Source organism: Apodemus sylvaticus, chromosome 10 (assembly GCF_947179515.1).
Source record: "Apodemus sylvaticus chromosome 10, mApoSyl1.1, whole genome shotgun sequence".
Lineage (NCBI taxonomy): Eukaryota > Metazoa > Chordata > Mammalia > Rodentia > Muridae > Apodemus > Apodemus sylvaticus.
The window spans coordinates 37,105,319-37,124,824 of NC_067481.1; the positions used below are offsets into that span (position 1 = coordinate 37,105,319).

General features: G+C 38.6%; 1 protein-coding gene across 7 annotated transcripts in view; it reads left to right on the forward strand.

The window, feature by feature from the left end:
* Rps6kb1 (ribosomal protein S6 kinase B1) overlaps positions 1-15,678 on the forward strand; it is a 42,743-nt gene extending 27,065 nt beyond the window's left edge. For 3 of the 7 annotated variants that reach the window (XM_052196260.1, XM_052196261.1, XM_052196262.1), the window contains 9 exons: positions 68-168; positions 2,720-2,810; positions 2,966-3,056; positions 3,730-3,837; positions 4,705-4,767; positions 4,923-5,000; positions 11,022-11,129; positions 13,776-13,888; positions 15,243-15,678. In XM_052196260.1, coding sequence (XP_052052220.1) covers positions 68-168; positions 2,720-2,810; positions 2,966-3,056; positions 3,730-3,837; positions 4,705-4,767; positions 4,923-5,000; positions 11,022-11,129; positions 13,776-13,888; positions 15,243-15,480 — 991 coding nt within the window. In that variant the 3' untranslated portion in view covers positions 15,481-15,678. Of the gene's footprint in view, positions 1-67; positions 169-2,719; positions 2,851-2,965; positions 3,061-3,729; positions 3,838-4,704; positions 4,768-4,922; positions 5,001-11,021; positions 11,130-13,775; positions 13,889-15,224 lie in introns of those variants that run through there. The other 4 variants (XM_052196263.1, XR_007979839.1, XM_052196264.1 and 1 more) reach the window with 4 other exon arrangements.
* The last annotated feature ends 3,828 nt before the right edge of the window (positions 15,679-19,506 follow it).

A 19,506-nucleotide genomic window follows, 5' to 3' on the forward strand; every position in this document is an offset into this window, starting at 1 on the left:
GTTCCATACATAAACTGCTTTGGATAGATTACTTTTAAAATTTTTATTAAATCACTTTTGTTTCCAGCTTTTACTTGGCTGAAATCTCCATGGCTTTGGGGCATTTACATCAAAAAGGGATCATCTACCGAGACCTGAAGCCGGAGAACATCATGCTTAATCACCAAGGTGGAGATTTATCCTCAGCAATTCTGTAGTAAAGAGTTACCATACAATCCTTCCACATAGATGACGGCCATTTTCAAGGCTCCCATGTTTATCTCTGTCTTGCTACATATATTTCCCCCTCAGAATATATAGCATCACAATACTTTCTGGTACTTTAAATATTTAGTATTTTATGATTGAGTTTAAATAGAGTTAAACATACTCTTTACAACTTAAAAAAAGTTATATAAAATGTTTTGACTGCAAAGTCCATTCAGATGTTGATATTGATTTATGCAATTGTGTTTTAATGACAAAATCACAGAGGCAAAAAAACAAAACCCAGGGCTGGAGAGATATGGCTCAGCGGTTAAGGGCACTGTCTGCTCTTCGTGAGGTCCCGAGTTCAATTCCCAGCAACCACATGGTGGCTCAAAACCATCTGTAATGGGATCTGATGCCCTCTTCTGGTGAAGACAGCGACAGTGTACTCATATTCATAAAATAAATTAATTCTTAAAACAAAACAAAACAAAAAAAAAACCCGTTTGTTTTCTTAGATATGGTCTTTTTGTACGGTCAGCTGGCATTGAACTTAGGGTCTCCTGCCTCAATCTCCCATGTAAATCTCCCATGTAAGGCTTACATATGTGTACCACCACTATGTTAGGGCTTACATATGTGTACCACTACCATGTAGCTAAAAGCAAAACTTTATATAATACATTTTAACTAATATTTGAAGAAGAAAAAGACTGAAATTGAATCACATTTGATACAACCCCCATAAACAAAACATTCCCTAGGCATAGATTAATCAGAGAAACAAACATTCTGTTTAGCTATCATTACAGCAAAGCAAGCATTGGCTGTAGCTCCAGACTCCTACAGCTCATTGCTGCTGCTGTAGTCTGAACTGGGAAGACTTTGCAGTTTACTCAAGGAACAAACTAGCAGACCAAGGCAGCTACAAGGTTGTGAGCATTGGCTGATCCTTAGGTCTCCATAGGATAATTTATGAGGTAGTTAACCAATGTAAACTCTTACACAGAAATGGTGAGACCTTTATAACTGTTATAAATGGTGCTTTTTAAATATTTGTCTGTGAGGGGCTGGAGAGATGGCTCAGGGTTAAGAACATCTCCTGCTCATGCAGAGGACCTGTGTTTAATTCCAGGTATCTTACAACATCTGGAACTTTAGTTCCTAGGAATCTGAAACTAGGGTTTGCTGGCACCAGGCACACATGTAGTGTGTGTGTGTATATATATATATATATATATGCATGCATGCATAGGCAAAACCCTCATACATATGAAATAAAAAAACAAAACTCTCTTTTTAATGGAGAAAATGATAGAATTGACAAACTGCATTGTTGGAACCATGTCTTTCTCCCTTCCTGTCTCAAACCTGCATTCTGATTCTGAATTCTTTGTTGATTTTAAGGTATTCCTTTAAAGTTATTTTTCGTGTTCTTTTTGCATGCTACCACCAAGCTATGCCCCTGCCCAATCCTTCTGATTCTCAGTTCTAAGGCAAAGGATAGAACAAGAGAATGGTAGAATAGGAAAAGTACTTTTTAAATCCATAACTTCGGATATATCATTTGAGTCTATGAGAATAAAAGCTATGGCCAGGTATAGTAGCACACAACCTATAATTCTATCATTGTAGAGTCTGAATAAAGAGAATCAAATTCAAGAGTAGCCTGAGGTAATTGAGTTCCAGGCCATGTTCTGTCTCCTGCCCAGATCCAGTCTCCAGAAGGGTTCTAAGGGGCTGGAGAATTGGCTCAGTGGCAGAAACCTGGGTTTCCAGCACTGCATACTGGCTCACAGCCATTGTAACTTCAGGTTCAGGGTTTCTGAGCCCTCTATGGCTTACTTAGGGTATCAGTACACATGTTGCACTTACATTCATGCAGGCAGAATTACTCATGCACATAAAATAAATTTCTTAAAAATGAGAAAATACAAATAAATATAGCCCAGTTTCTTCTTTAGTATCAGAATGTAGTAGATGTTCACAGTTGAATAAATATGAATAAATGAGCCATTACCTTTTGTCTGAAAGGAACCTTCGTAATAGGGTCCTTGCTGTTGGTGAGCCACTGACTAATTAAATGACAGCTGAGAGAAACTTATCTGAAATAATCTTTGTATAAGGTGGAATTCCACCTTCTGGAACAGAAATGGTTATCCTATGCAAATTTTAGTTCTTTTCCTTTATTGGCAGCTTTTGGCAGTAAATAATTTAATTTGTTTCTGCTAACTGATAGCATTTGGCATAGCAAGCCATATGGTAACTTTCTGAGACTGTTATAAGAACTCCTAAGTACAAAGTGAAGAAACAATACAGTTGAAGTATGCTATGAGTTTTGTTTGAATACAGAATGTTTACTAAGGGTATGTATTACTTAAACCAGATTGTCAAAGATCTAGTTCTCAGCATCTTCAAGAAAGGTTTTACAAAGGAAAAGCTAAATTGAAAGAATTGTCTGTGTGCTATGTTCAAATACTGCATATACTTGAAAATTTCAGAATAATTTTGCTTTAATCTTTCATTGTAGGTCACGTGAAACTAACAGACTTTGGACTATGCAAAGAATCTATTCATGATGGGACAGTCACACACACATTTTGTGGGACAATAGAATACATGTGAGAGCTGCATGTTAAAAGAAATGTAACTGGTTTGGGGGTAATATCTAACTTCTACCTGGTTTAAATTACTCTTAGTTTTCTTAGTTTAGTAATTTTATTCTGATGATGTGAATGTGGGCACATTGTAAGGAATGTTACTTTTCTCATTGTAGGGCCCCTGAAATCTTGATGAGAAGCGGCCACAACCGTGCTGTGGATTGGTGGAGTTTGGGAGCATTAATGTATGACATGCTGACTGGAGCAGTAGGTGCACGTTAAACCTGCATGTGTTATGCTCTGTGCTGGGTGGTTACTAAGCCATTGAGTGAGCGCACTTTGCTGTGTTTTAGACCATGTTCCTGGTAGAGTTATTTTCAAAGATGAAACATTTGTTGTTATTAGTAGTTTAGCATTAGTGGTAGCTTATGATTTTGAGGGATTCCATACTTTTAAAGATCTTTTTATTAAAGTGACATTTGTAGGGCTGGATAGATTGCTCAGTGGTTGAAGAGTGAAGTCTGCCCAAGGTCGGTTCCTAGCATCTTGTCAGGTTGCTCACAGCCTCTTGTAACTGTAGTTCCAGGGGAATGTAATGTCTCTGGTCTTTGTGGGCACCCACACATATACACACAACCCACAATACCATGTGTACACATAATTAAAAATTTAAAAAAAAGAATGACCTATGTCATGGCAATCTAATGAAATACAGAGAGAGAAATGGGGGCATAAAATGATATGCCTCACAGACCACGCAGACTTCCAGGTATTGCTCCTTTGGCTTTACCGCTTAAAGTCAGAGGTCTCTCCGAGTTAACCATTTCTAAACATGCTTTCTTATTTCAATGTCTAACCATCCAATTCAGGAATTAGATAATAATCTTAATTAAAATTTGGTTTTATATGCTATTTTTTTGTTTTTGTTTTCTACCCCTAGCCTCCATTCACTGGGGAGAATAGAAAGAAAACAATTGACAAAATCCTTAAATGTAAACTTAATTTGCCTCCCTACCTCACACAAGAAGCTCGAGATCTGCTTAAAAAGGTAGGGCTCTTAAATGACAACCTCATCAGCAAGGCTTAATGAGATAGAATTTGGTACAAACACATGCCCTCCCTCCCTCCCTCCCTCCCTCCCTCCCTCCCTCCCTCCGTGTATGTATGTGTGTGTGTGTGTGTGTGTGTGTGTGTGTGTCTCTCTCTCTCACACACACACACACACACACCCTTGTTGTTTGGTTTTTTGTTTTCGACTCCCTATGTCTCACTATGTAGAACAGGCTAGACTCAAACTCATAGAGATCTGCCTGTTTCTGCCTCTTGAGTCCTCAGGTTAAAGGTGTGCACCACTATATCTGGTTCATAAAGTTTTATACAATTCTTTGAGAACTATATGTGTGTGCATAGTTTCATCCCCACCCTTTTGCTTCAACCTTTGTAAAGTCTCCAACACCTCCACCTCCCATCTTTGTGCTTTCCTTTTTTTTTTTTTATTTTTTTATTTTTTTAAATAACCTACACAGTCCAGTTAGTGTTGCCTGCATAACTTTGGATGTGGAGTTGTATCCTTGAGCATGGGCAGTAGATGAGTGGTCATGCCCCAAAGAAAAATTACTGTCCTTCCTCAATAGCTAGTAGCTCCTTCACTAAAGGTGGGACCTCATAAGCCCTTCCCCATCTAAGAATTTAACTCATATTTTGTTTAGAGTCATATATAGATACTAAACAGAAAAGACTTGCAATTTTTTAAAGTAAAGTACATATTTAAAAGGCTTTTTTCTTTTGTTCTCAAACATTATCTGGTATTAATAAATCATATTCCTGGTGCACTTATAGGGACAACATTCTACAAAGGGGAAAATCAGTTTGATTAGTTACAGATTTTCATCAGTGCTTCTTTTCCTCCCTAAAGCTGCTGAAAAGAAACGCTGCTTCTCGCCTTGGAGCTGGCCCTGGGGATGCTGGAGAAGTCCAGGTAGGAACTGAGATGTCTGCTTTAGGGGAGGATATGCTAATGTTGCTTATTTTGATGGTTATATTGGATACTCAACATGCATTTAGTTTATTTTGTGATTTATAACTTTAGGAAGATGGTTTATCATTTCAGTCATCCCCTTTACTTTTTCCTAGGCTCATCCATTTTTCAGACACATTAACTGGGAAGAACTTCTGGCTCGGAAGGTGGAGCCTCCCTTTAAGCCTCTATTGGTATGTGTATGGAAGCATGTAATGTGAGGGGTCCATAACTGTCATTTCGAGTACTGGGGTCTGAACCTGGGACCTCACACATGCCAGCCAGGGGCTCTGTCTACACTGACACCTCAGTCATGGTAATTCTTTGAAATAAGAAAAATCAGAGAAAGCAGGTGTAGTGGTGTGTTCCTGTATGATAGTGTCTTTATTAATGACACCTGCAGTGACCCTTTTCAAATAAGATCACTTTCTAGGAACCAGGAGTTTGAATGTCAACATATGAATATGAGGTCAAGGGAACATAGTTTAGTCTATAAAAATGCTTATGGGTAAAATAATGCTTATTTAACTTCTGTCTTTTACCTCAGAACCTGAGAAAATACGCTTTCTCTATTTTGGGGGATGTACCTGAAGGAAGAGGAGAATGGGGCTAAAACCTTAGTTAGGGTTTCCATTGCTTTGAAGAGACACCATAACCAAGGCAGTTCTTATAAAGAAAAACATTTCATTGGAGCTGGCTTACAGTTTCAGAACTTTCAAGCATTGTCATCTTGGCAGGAAGCATGGCAGCGTGCAGGCAGGTGTGGTGCTGCAGGAGCTGAGAGATCCAAAGGCAGTCAGCGGGAGACTATCTTCCAAGAAGCTAGGAGGAAAAGGATCTCATTTCCCACTCCCATAGTGACACATTTCCTCCTAATAAGGCCACACCTCCTAATAGTGCCACTCCCTGGGCCAGGCTTACTCAAACCACCATATCCCACTCCCTAACCCCCATAGGCGTATTCAAACACATTAGTCTGTGAGGGCCATACATAGCCATAGCATAAAATCAAAAGTTAATGCATAATCCCCTATAAAATCAAAATAAAAAGCAGACACAGACTTCCAACATCACAGAATATACATTAGCATTCTAAAGCAAGACAGCAAACCAGCTGGGCAAACTTCACCTCCATGTCTAATGACAAAGCAGTCTTCATATTGACAACTTCCTTCAGCTTTGTTGACTGTAACAACTCCTTTATCTTGGGCTGGTCCCGCCCTCTGTTAGCAGCTTTCTTCAGCAGGTATCCCATGACTCTGGCAGCAGTAACCATCTTGGGGTATCCTAGGCTGCATTTACAATGTCTGGGATCTACCCTGATCGTCCAGGCTTCTCCAAGCTCTGCCCTCTGTAGCATTCCAGGCTCTGGTTGACTCCAATCCGTTGCTGCTGCTGTTCTTGGTCATCACCTCATAGTACTGGCATCTCTAACATGCTGGGGCTTTTCACTGAAACTAGGGTTCACCAATAGCTTCTTTTTTTTTTTTCTCAAATAATTTATTTTAAGATGTATTTATTTATTATATGTAAGTACACTGTAGCTGTCTTCAGACACTCCAGAAGAGGCAGTCAGATCTCGTATGAGATGGTTGTAAGCCACATATGGTTGCTGGGATTTGAACTTAGGGCCTTTGGAAGAGCAGTCAGTGCTTTTAACCACTGAGCCATCTCGCCAGCCCCACCAATAGTTTCTTATAGGCTCCTTTTATGATGCCAACACTCAACTTCTTTGTATGACCCTTTCAGTCCTGGGTTATCAACTGCAACTGAGGCTGTACCTTCAACAACAGCCTTCCCTGGCCTCTCACAGTGCCAGGCCTCCTCAGCTTCTCTCCATGACCCCTTCATGCCTTCAAAACCAGTACACATTACCAAGTCCAGCTGCAGCACAAGGTACAACCTTGGTTATCTTTGGAACATAGCTTCTTTGTGCTCTCAGAAAACACTTCCCAAAAGATTTCACCTCAGTGATGCTGTTCTCCTTAATCATGGCTAATTTCTTAGCTCCAGTTGTATCAGTAACTCTTGACTCTAAAGAGTGGCTGAAACTGCTGAATCCTGCTGCCTTGTGTGGCTGGCACATGGCCCTTTGTTTTATATTATCAATAGCTCTGCGTTTTCCACCCCCTTCACTGCTTAAGTTTGGCTGTCTTAGAACTTGCTCTGTAGACTGACTTTGAACTCAGAGATCTGTATGTCTCTGTCTCCTGAGTTCTGGGATTAAAGGTGTGTAACACCATGCCTGGACCTAAGCTTTTCTCTTGTTGAACTTGATCTGTTCCAGGCTGGTCTTGAAGTCAGAGATCTATTTGACTCTGTCTCCTGGACCTAAGCTTTTTCATTATAGATCTTAGTCAAGTTGATATCAAGAATACTTATCACAGTCCATACCTTGTCAATGTGACACATAATCATATCTCCTTATGTCCAAGTGAAAACAACAACCAGGTCGTAATAGTGCCTAACATGATAGAACCCTCCCTCCCATACAACTGCAAATGCCTAAGTCTAGCTGGGTGGGATCTAGCCCCAGACCACCACTTCCTTAATTCCTTTAATATCCCTGAACATAGGATTTAGCCCCATTCCACTTCCTGTGCCCCTTCATTCTGTGAAACATGCATTTTATATTTTCCTTTCTGAGCTTGCTATGCTTGGTCAAAACTCTGAGCCACACAGAGTCTAAACCTGGCTGTTTTAAGACCTCCTTTGTCAGTACAATTAATCTAAATCTCTTCACCTTACCCTCAGCCAGATTCTTCTGACAAGGGCAAAAAGTAGCCACATTCTTGACCAAAATATTATAAGAACAGTCTCTAGGCAACATATTAAAATTCTTCTCTGAAAAATTTTGAGCCAAGACCCAAAGGTCAAATCACCCTTGGCACTACTGTCTTCCATATTCCTACTAGGATAACCTATTAAGACCTATTTAAGCCAGGCGGTGGTAGTGCACGCCTGTAATCCCAGCACTCTGGGAATCAGAGGCAGGCGGATTTCCGAGTTCGAGGCCAGCCTGGACTACAGAGTGAATTCCAGGACAGCCAGGGCTATACAGAGAAACCCTGTCTGGAAAAAAACCAAAAAAGGAAAAAAAAAAAAAAAAAAAAAAAAAAAAGACCTGTTTAAAGCATTTCACTGCTTTCCAGATCCAAAATTCCAAAACCCATATTCCTCCAAACAAAACCATGGTCAGGCTAATCATAGCAATATTCCACTGCTGGTACCAATTTCTATCTTATTTGGGATTTCCACTGCTGTGAACAGACACCATAACCAAGGCAGTTCTTATAAAGGAAAACATTTAATTGGGGCTGACTTATAGTTTCAGAGGTTTAGTTCATTATCATTTATGGTGGAAAGCATGGCAGCCTACAGGCAGATAGGGTGCTGGAAGAACTAAGAATCCTACATCTTGAAGGAGCCTATTTTCCAGGCAGCTAGGAGGAGAATCTCATTTCCTACCCCCTCAGTGACATATTTCCTCCAACAAGGCCACATCTAATAGTGCCACTCCCTGGAGCAAGCATAGTCCAACCAACACTGGCTGATTATTTTATCACAGGACATAAGGTCAACATACACAGGGCTGGAGAGATGACTTAAGAGCACTTGTTCATGCAGAAGACCCAAGTTTTATCTCCTGTACCCACATGGTAGCTCACAGTGGTTCTTAACTACACTTCTAGGGAATCTAACACCTTCTGACCTCCAAGGGCATTAGGACATACACATAGTATACAGAAAATACAGAAATTTATGTAAACCTTCAGATGTCTGCATACAGGTATAGGGAGGATAATTAGCTCAGATACCTACTTCCTGACTTCAGAAATGATCAGGTCATTTTTTTTTTTAAGATTTATTTCATGTATGTGGGTATTCTGTTGCTGCTTTCAGACACACCAGAAGAGGGCATCGGATGCCCATTCCAGATGGTTGTGAGCCACCATGTGGTTGTTGGGAATTGAACTCAGGACCTCTGGAAGAGCAATCAGTGCTCTAAACCGCTGAGCCATCTCTCCAGCCCTCCAGGTCATCTTTTTTTAAACATAAGTGCAATACATCACAGTTATATGGTTGACCAGCTTATTTTGATTTCCCTTTTTGTTTATTATTTTCAATAAGAAGTCATAGTTTATGCATAGTTTAGGTGCGCTCTTACTATATTCAGATATTCCCTCATATCTTCTGGTCCATCTGTTCTGTAGAACTCCTCAGATTAAAAAAAGTGGGTTTTTTTAATTTTATTTTATGTGTTATGAGTATTTTACTGCATATATATGATACGCGTACACACACACACACACACCCCTCGTACTTGTGAAGGTCAGTAGAGGGCATCAGATCCCCTGGAATTGGAGTTATGAATGGTTATGAGCCACCACGTGGATGCTGGGAACTTGACCCAAGTCTTTTGGAAGAGTAGCAAGTGCTCTTAATGACTGATCCAGTTTTCCATTCCTGCATTCCTTACAATTTAACTTTTGTTCATCTTATTCCCATTGTGTCAGTTGTTTGGTTACCCAATGTGTAGTTGCTACCAGGAATGTAGGCTAAATGTTTGAATTTTAATATTCTTTAAAAATAATGAAATAGTTCCTTAGTATCTTCTAAAATTAAATAATGGATTAAAAGAATTTTAAAAAGAACTATTTCTTTATTGTGTATATAGTGTTTTGTGTGTATACCTGCAGACCACAAGAGGACACACGATCTCATTATAGGTGGTTATGAGTTACCATGTGGTTGCTGGGAATTGAACTCAGGACCTCTGGAAAAGCAGAAAGTGCTCTCAACCTCTGAATCATCTCTCCAGCCTGAATTATACAATTTTTTAGTGTTATTATGAACTCAGTCTTAATATTTCAATCTGTTCTAGCAATATTTTTCTGATTTTTTTCTTTTTTCTTCCTCTTAACTTTTTTCTTTCTCCTCTTCTTCCCTCTCCCCCCACTCCACCCCCACACATATTCACAGACACACACACACACACACAACACAAACAGAGCACAGGCTGGTCCTTAAGCTCACAGTTTAGCCAAGAATAGCCTTGGTCGTCTTGCCTCTACCACCTAAGTGCAGGGGTTATAGGCATGTATCATCGTGTTCAGCATAGGTCATATTTTTTAATTGATATTTATTTCCTCTATTTGGTTCAGACTAGACACATCATGAAAGGGAAGAAATTAAAGGAATCTGGCAGGTAAAACTTAGATGATACTATTTAACAAGAAAATGTACTCTGAGCAAACAGTACTTTAAAACTATAAACATGAAGTAATCCACAAAAAGACTCTCAGGACAGGGAGAATTTGGTGTTGGTGTGTTTTTACCAGGAGATTGCACATGCCCAGACAAGTGCTTTACACTGAGTGTAAACAAAGTTTACATCCTGGTGGCTAACTCTGTCATCTTCTGTGCCTCATTTGACCTCTTCTTCCATAGTTATCCTTACCCAGACTTACCATAGATATACAGTGGCCACTGAGCACATTATCTCTAGGAATTTATTGAGCGACTAGATTCATTAAAGGGTTATGAGGGGAAACTGATACTCAGTTTTAAGAAGGATGATAATTATCTACTGAAATCTATGTTAATTCATATATAAAATTTGAAGGCATAGGCCCTGGTAGAACATTTGCTTGCCTAGCAAGTGTGAAGCCTTGGGTTTGAACCCAAGCACTATACATATACAAAACAACGATGCCATGGGGCTAGAGAGATCCCCAGTACCCACATGTTGACTCACAACCATCTGTAACTGCAGTTCTATGGGATCCAACATCTTCTGGCCTCTGTGGGTACCAGGCACACATATGGTGCATGGAAATACATGTAATCAAAACAGCTGCACATAAAATAAATGTTAAAACTTTAAAAAAGACAATAATGTAAATGTACCATGGACATTAAAGCCTGAATGATTTTGCTTTTAAGCCATTTCCTTGATAACTTACTGGTACCTACAAATTGATTTTCATAATCTTAACATTCTGTTTGAGAAATTACAGAGAGAATGTTTGAATCTTTGGAGTGATTCATGTTTGGTTGAGTTAGCATTTTTTTTCTTTTTCTGTGGCTGCTGAAATTATTTTCATGTTTTATTATAGTTAAACCCTGTGCAAAGAATATAGGGCTTGTGGCACCTTTGATTGGTAGGAATAATATAGACTGTTCACCATTTTCTAACCATTGTTTTTATGAAGCAATCTGAAGAGGATGTGAGTCAGTTTGATTCAAAGTTTACACGTCAGACACCTGTTGACAGCCCCGATGACTCAACTCTCAGTGAAAGTGCCAACCAGGTCTTTCTGGTAAGTGAAAGAATTTAAGTCTCCATGCAGCCATAGGAAACTTCAGAAAGATGCAGTGAGAACTTTATGTGGGAAGCCTGAATAACTTTGCTTTTAAGCCATTTCCTTGATAACTTACTGGTACCTACAAATTGATTTTCATAATCTTAACATTCTGTTTGAGAAATTACAAAGAGAATGTTTGAATCTTTGGAGTGATTCATTTTTGGTTGAGTAATAGTGACTTAAGTGATGTGTGGATCAGCATCACAAACAAAACCCAGCCAGAATAGAACTATTTTATTCCCAGATAGTCATCGTAAGGTATGGCTACTATGACCAGGCAGTGGTGATGCACACCTTTTATACCAGCACTTGGGAGGCAGAGGCAGTCAAATCTCTGAGTTTGAGACCAGCCTGACCTACAGAGCGAGATCCAGGGTAATAATAATAATAATAGTAATAGTAATAATAGTAATAATAATAGTCATGTACATTATTGTGTAGCTCTTTTATTTGGATTTTAGGCTTCTACCTCCCTTCCAACCCCAAACACTAGGTAGGAGAGAAAGAAGGCTAGAAAGGGAAAGGGAGCATAGACCTCTTTAGACTGCTTCCTGCTGATTAGGGGTGTCAGGTTCCTAGGTGCAAGTCCAGTCTCTCCAAACAGCAATCCAGCAAAACAGCAAATGCACAGCAGGGACCAGTGGCAGCAGCTGCCTCAGGCCTTCTCAGGGTTCTCAATTTATACCCTCTCCAGAGTCCCCAGAATTAAACCATCTGCAGTTGGCAAAAATCATGCCCTCTTAGAGCAAGAGACAGTTATAGTTAACGTCTTTAGACAGACAGAAGCAGCTCTACACCTGGGATTAAAACAAAAACATTCACACAACATAATTGGGTTTTCAAAGAAACCAAAACTCTCACTACTATGGTTACTGTCAACCTAATTCTGCAGGACCTTTATAATGTTAATATTTGATAGCAGAAATATCTATTCATCTTTGATAATAAATGCATTTGTTTTCATTGAAGAAGTGTCTGTGTGCTGTATTTCTAGCCCCAAGTCTCTTTAGAAATTAAGAATAGCGAGGGGAATAGCTCAGTTGAGAGCATATACTTAACCTAACTGTGGCCTAGAATTTGGTCTCCAGAATAGTCAAAAATAACTAAACTAAGATCCTACTTACCTGTATATTTCAGTTTTATTAACCTTAAGTTTAAAAAATATTTACTCTCCTGTGATAATATCTCATTAAAAATTAATGGAATATTAAAAAATTAAATAAAATACAAGTTTCTCTTTAGCCTCCAGAACATACAGAGAAATGGCCTCTGAAACCACAGTGTACAATGTAGAGCTGCACCTTCCTTTTGGGCTCCACCCAGAGTCTTATGGACTGTGATGCTACTGTGATGCTTTTTAAAGATTTAATGTATGTGTATGAGTACACTGTAGCTGTACTGATGGTTATGAGCCATCATGTGGTTGCTGGGAATTTGAATTCAGGTCCTCTGCTCACTCCAGTAGGTCCTACTCACTCCAACCTAAAGATTTTTTTTATTATATCTAAGTGCACTGTAGCTGTCTTCAGACACACCTGAAGAGGGCGTCAGATCTCATTACGGATGGTTGTAAGCCACCATGTGGTTGCTAGGAATTGAACACAGGACCTTCGGGAGAGCATTCAGTGCTCTTAACCACTGAGCCATCTCTCCAGCCGGCTACTGTGATGGTTATGCTCACTCAGTTGGTAATGTAAAGGGATCAGTGGCTGAGGCGAGGCGGGGGCAAAATACAGTCAAAACTAAAACAGCATTTGTGCACTGCACAGTGGAATTTTCATTATGGTGGCACTTGGTCACCAAACCACCAAAACCAAACCAAACCAAATATGGCTCAGTGATTAATATTGTGTTGCACTTTTGTAGAGGAACCTGGATTTAGCTCTCTGCAACTATGTTAGGTACCTCAAAATTGCATGTAATACAGCTTCAAAGGCTCAGGCATCTGCACTCATGCACATACCTACAAACAGATGTGCATGCATATACAAAATTAAAAATAAAGTACTAAAAATTTAATTTATACTGTTATTGGTGTGACAGTGAAAAGGTCGCACATGCTAAGTAACTCTAATTTTGGCTTAGTTATGAGCAACTACTTTGGAATATTTAGCTGATTCTATAAATACATATATATGTGTGTATAAGTATATGAGTGTGTATAACATATCTATATAAGCAATGGGTAGCTGGCAATGCACCAATTTGTTTATCTTTATAGTCAATATTTTAATGTTCAAGCTACATTTCCTGCAGTTTATATAACAATGGGGTAAAATTTTGTTAATTAGTATATCAGGCTTTAAAAATAATGTATAAAAATGCCAGCTGTGGTGGTGCTTACCTTTAATCCTAGCTCTTGGGGAGACAGAAGCAGGCAGATCTCTGTGCTCAAGCCTGATCTGGTAAACAAACTAAGTTCTAGGTCAGCTAAAGCTATACATAGTTTAGAAACCCTGTCTCAGAAAAAGAGAGAATATGGAGGAATACACATTTGTGATTCTAGTTGTACATCATAGTGTTGGTGTCTCAGAATAAAAAAACATTTTCTTGATGTGTGTGACCAAACATCATCCTGTAATGTACTGTGCTGTTTTTCAGGGTTTTACATATGTGGCTCCATCTGTACTTGAAAGTGTGAAAGAAAAGTTTTCTTTTGAACCAAAAATCCGATCGCCTCGAAGATTTATTGGTAGCCCACGAACGCCTGTCAGGTATTTCAGGCTCTTTATTCTTTTTTTTTGCTGTTCATGTTCTTATATGCGTGTTCATGTGTATGCAGGAACAGGTACATGTAGACAACAGACTTGGGTGTTGTTGTTCTTCAAGTGATCTCCATCTCTCTCATTGGCCTGGAACTTGGCTCAGATGCTAGGCTGGCTGGCTAGGGAGGGCCAAGACACTTGATTGTCTCCTCCTCGGTGCTGGGTTACACCCATGTGCCAAAGTACCCACTTGTTTTTCTTAACGTGGGTTGTGGGTATTGAGTTCAGGTGCTTGTACTTGCAAGGAAAACATTTTTTTTTTTAAGCCTAGAAGAATATAGATTAAGAAATGCATGTAAGTTACACAAAAGGTCTGTCATATCTGCCTAATACAGGCATAACATCTACTTGCACCAAGTGTACTCTTTATGCATTTATCAACATTTTTTAAAGATTTATTTTATGTATATGAGTACACTATAGCTGTCTTCAAATACACTAGAGGGCGTTGGATCCCATTACAGATGGTTGTGAGCCACCATGTGGTTGCTGGGAATTGAACTCAAGACTTCTGGAAGAGCAGTCAGTGCTCTTAACTGCTGAGCCATCTTTCCAGGCTATTTATCAACATTTTATATATGTTGCATAATATATGCATAATACATATAATACAGAATTGTTCCTTCCTGATATAAATATACACAAATCTGTGTACCTACTGAGTTACGCCACGTGTGCCTGCTCACATTATACACTCAGTTTTTAAAAAAGATAGTCGTAGAAAGCAGAAAAAAAAAATGAGGAGGTTTCATTACCTATGGGCAACATGGCCTCCCAGGTGAAGTAACTTCTAAGAATAAGGAAAAAGCTAGATATGCAAGAGAGAGAGAGAGAGAGAGAGAGAGAGAGAGAGAGAGAGAGAGAGAGAGAGAGAGAGAGAGAGAGAAGAATACAAAGTATTGCAGGCAGAACAGCAGCCAGGACAGTGCCCCTGGGGAGGGGAACATGCTTTTTGGAAATAAGAAACCAGAGTTCCTGGAATGTGGTAAATAAGGAAAATGGCCAGCAAATTGGGAAAGTATTTTAAGCGCAACAGGAAGTCATTTTTAAGTGGTAGAGTAAAATGACTTAGCAGTAAGTCATTAAGGGCTTTGAGGGTCAAGTGTAGAGAGGTAAAGAGGCCAGTTTGGACACACTAGTTATTAATCTAGGGGAAAGATGGTTGAAGCTTTGCCTTTGGGACAGTCCACATGAAAATAAAATTAGATAAATAAGGTCATATCGCCCTTCCCTTTAAACATGAGTATTTCTTGTTAAGATGATTGTTGAGACAAATGAATGATAGCTCTTCCTTGTCTTAAAGCCCAGTCAAATTCTCTCCTGGGGATTTCTGGGGACGAGGTGCTTCAGCCAGCACAGCAAACCCTCAGACCCCTGTGGAATACCCAATGGAAGCAAGTGGAATAGAGCAGATGGACGTGACAGTGAGCGGAGAGGCATCAGCGCCACTTCCAATCCGACAGCCCAACTCTGGGCCATACAAAAAACAAGCGTTTCCTATGATCTCCAAACGGCCAGAGCACCTGCGGATGAATCTATGATGAAACAATGCTTTTATTAATGCAAATGCAAAAAAGGAAACAAAGGAAGGGCACGTGTGAGCATCCTTCGAGATAAAGACAAGAATCAAAATGGCAGTCTCAAAGAGTCAGTGTCATTACTTGGAATGCTTTCAATGGAGGAAAAATAAACATGGATTTTTAAAAAATCAATCAATGGTGCAAAAAAAAAAAAAAACCCATAGAAAAACTCAAGCAAAATAGTATTGTGGAACCCACAGACACATCAGCTGACTGGTTTCTATCCTAGCAACATCTCAGCGTTCACGAGGGTTCTCATGCTGATGGCTGCAGACTGACAGTATTAAGGGTAGGTTGTTGCTTCTGAATCACCGTTGAAGTCTGATGATGTCAAATAAGGGTTATTCTCATAGGCAGAGTACGAGATTGCCTGTAATACTTGCAACTAAGGACAAATTAGCATGCAAGCTTTGTCAAACGTTTTCCAGCAACACGGAATCAAAGACAAAAGAAACTTATCGATTGATGTTTTACGTGCAAACAACCTGAATCTTTTTTTTATATAAATATATATTTTTCAAATAGATTTTTGATTCAGCTCATTATGAAAAACATCCCAAACTTTAAAATGCGAAGTTATTGGTTGGTGTGAAGAAAGCCAGCTTCTGTTCTTATCTTGATGAAATAAAATGCAAATGAATCATTGTTAACCACAGCTGTGGCTTGTTTGAGGGCTTGGGGTGGACCTGGGGTGTTTTTTATTTTTTTCTTTTAGTAATCTAGCTGCAATACTTGTCTGTAATACTAGGGGAAAAGTCTGTTTAATCATTTTTACTTGCAGTACTGCTGTGTGTTAGGTGTAACTGCAGGCACACCTTGGGACAGGCAGAAGTTGTTTGATCTATATTGCATCCTTGTCCTGGGCCTGCACTACACTGGAAAAAAATATCACCACCTGTTCTTATACCAGTATGTGAGTCAAGCCCGTGGCGGAGTAGAGGCTGGAAGAGTCAGGCAAAAGTGCATAATGAGGGCATTAAGCAGGGGAGATGGGCCTGCAGGGAGGAGGGGTCGCCATGGGCCCCTCTATCTCTTTACAGCATATTGGTATGGTTTCAGTTTTACTTCGTACTGTTTTGCTGTTTACCTTAACAATTTTCTTTCTTGAGAGTCTAAAAACGAAAGAATGGTGTTTTTTCCCTCCTGTATTGGGGCTACATTTTTTAATTATAAAAATATTTGATGGCCTTTTGATGAATGTCTTCCATAGCGAATAAAGAAAACCTAGTGGCCTAATTTAGGAAACCTGTTAACAAGACACTGTTTTTGAAATTGTAACAAAGTCAACATAAGTGATTTACAGGTACAAAGAATAAAAATACTTTACCTTTCTTAAATACTTCCTGCCTTAAGGAGCATTTCCATGACTAGCTGGTGAAAGGGTTTAATATCTGCAGAGCTTTATAAAATATACTTCAGCGCATACTGGTCTAGGTAGATGGTCACACAGTGAGTCCTGTCATGCCACTTTGTTGGTCTTTTATGTCTTCAGTCCGAACAACTCACTTGGTAATAATAGTCACAGCCCTTGGGTTTCTTTATGCATATGCTCTTGCTGTGTTCCTCATAGGATCCAAGCCATAAAATTCTTTATGCATGTCAGAACTAGTCAGGATTGACCCAGACCTTGCTTATTCAAATTGTAATTGAAGTGAGATGGGAAGAAATTAAAACTGAGCAAAAACAGAACCTTGAGGGGCTGGAGAGATAACTCAGCAGTTAAGAACTCTGGCTACTTTCTCAGAGGTCCTGAGTTCAATTCACAGCACCCACATGGTAGCTTACATCTGTAAACTATAGTCTCCTTGTTTCAGATGATCTCGCGTATGCACACTTGCAGACAAACCATCCACATACATAAACATCTTTAAAAAAACAAACAAACAAAAAAAAAAAACATGACAAGCCATGACAGATGATTGGAAATACTACCCTTCAATTGTGTCAGTAAATGTCCATCTTTGGACAGAGAAATTTTTTTTATTATTCAAATGATTACTCCTGATTCTCTGACTGTAGCAGCATTTTGAGGGCTTCATAATTGTAGCAGTAAATTAGTTGCTGCAGTAATGATTAAGAATGTTTTTCATTCCTTGAGAGTTTGTGGTATCTTAAAAAATAGAACACCCCCCCCCCCAAAAAAAAAAAAAAAACAAAAAGCCTATGGCCATGCATATAGGAGTCATTTCCTATTGCAGACGGCTTGTGCTACTCTGTTTCTAAATGTGTAACTAACTGTAGCACTGACTGCCTGGCCAAATTCCAATAAAACTTTACACTAAATGACTCCTCTTTAGCTCTAGTTGCTAGTAATATGTGCACTGTGACCACCCCATAAACTGTTAAACTGTTCATATAATTACTGCCAGCAATAGTGGCAAATACTGCAACATTTTTGTGTAAGGCACATTAATTGTACACCTTCCATTGACTTCCATCTACACCAATATATAGCTTTTTCTATCACAACATTAAGTGAAATTGATCATGCTGTGGCAAGTTTATTGAGAAACTTTCATAAATGGATATCCCTACTATGACTGTGAAAACATGTCAGGTGTCACATGAGTGTCACAGACAGAAAGCACATGCCTATGCAATATGGCCTACTCTGTATTTATTTGTAAAAACTGAAGCATAATTTAAAGTGTATATCAATACTAGTTTGAGTTTCTAAGAGAAGTATTAATGCTTGTACCAGGTAAGTTATAAAAAAAGATCAAGTCCTTTTTCTTTCATTACTTGATTATTTTAAGATCAGCTATTACAGGATATTTTTTATTTTCTACATGCTGTTTTTTAATATGTACTCACTGAACTGAAATTTACTAAATTTGTTTTATAAGGTTTGTAATGTTACAGAATAACTAAACTGGGATTTATTAACCAGCTGTGATTAACAATGTATTAATTATTGAACTTGAACCAGACCATTAGGAAAATTATGTTATTTCTTCCCCTTGTATGCTCTTAAAGAATGTTTTTTCTCCAGTTTTAGAGATAGTTTCAGATTGAGGAGAGGATGCATGTGTGAGACTCCATAAATTCAACATCCTGTACTACAGATGACAACTATAGACAATGTATTTTAGCATTAATATCTTGAGCCTTGAACATCTTACATTATACAGAACCATTTTAAAAATATTCAGTTAGTTGTATATTTCCTAGCTTATAAGGGCTAGATCTCAGATTATTCTCATGAGAAATGTTGAATTTATGAGGAATGGATTTTGAGGCTTTGAAAATGAAAATGGTTAGTATCCCAAAAGGTGTCAGTATCCAAACATCTATGGTTTCATCCCAGGAGCAGATATTAGCTAGCTGGACAAACAGTTGTGACAATATTTGTCACACAGGGCCTATGGGTTTTTGCTGAACAATATAGTACGTTTCTCATGTGACGCAACACTATAGCACAAGTATCATTTCCCTGGATTCTCCGGAGCGTCTACAAGACGGGTTTCTGACAGTGTTTGCTCTTTAAACTATGTTTTCTTCTACCCCAAGTTGGCTTTGCATCTATTAAATAAGTTCTTCAGCTGCCTTATTAGGAGTTCTATGAGGGCAACACCTTTTCTGCTTTTCATTTTGTATTTAGTTTACTGTGTTAAGATATTTGATTTCAGATTGAATGAATGTAAATAGAAATTAAATGCAAATTTGAATGAACATAAAATAGAAGTGATTTTTTTTTATTACCTGAGAGAAAAAATTTAGTATATTTACTATAGTATACATAACAGATGTACAATATTCATTAACATGTTAGATGTTCATGTTATCATATTTAATAAACTACTTTTGTATGAAAAATGACAGTTATAAAACTTTCTCCTGAGATTGGAGCTATTTAAATATATAACAGATTTTAGTGGTCACTTTATATATTAAATGTTACAGATCCTTGTTATTTTTTAATATACTTGAATTTTTTGCTTTTAAAAATATTCATGCAACAAGCTATGTGGAATCTAGCTTCACATA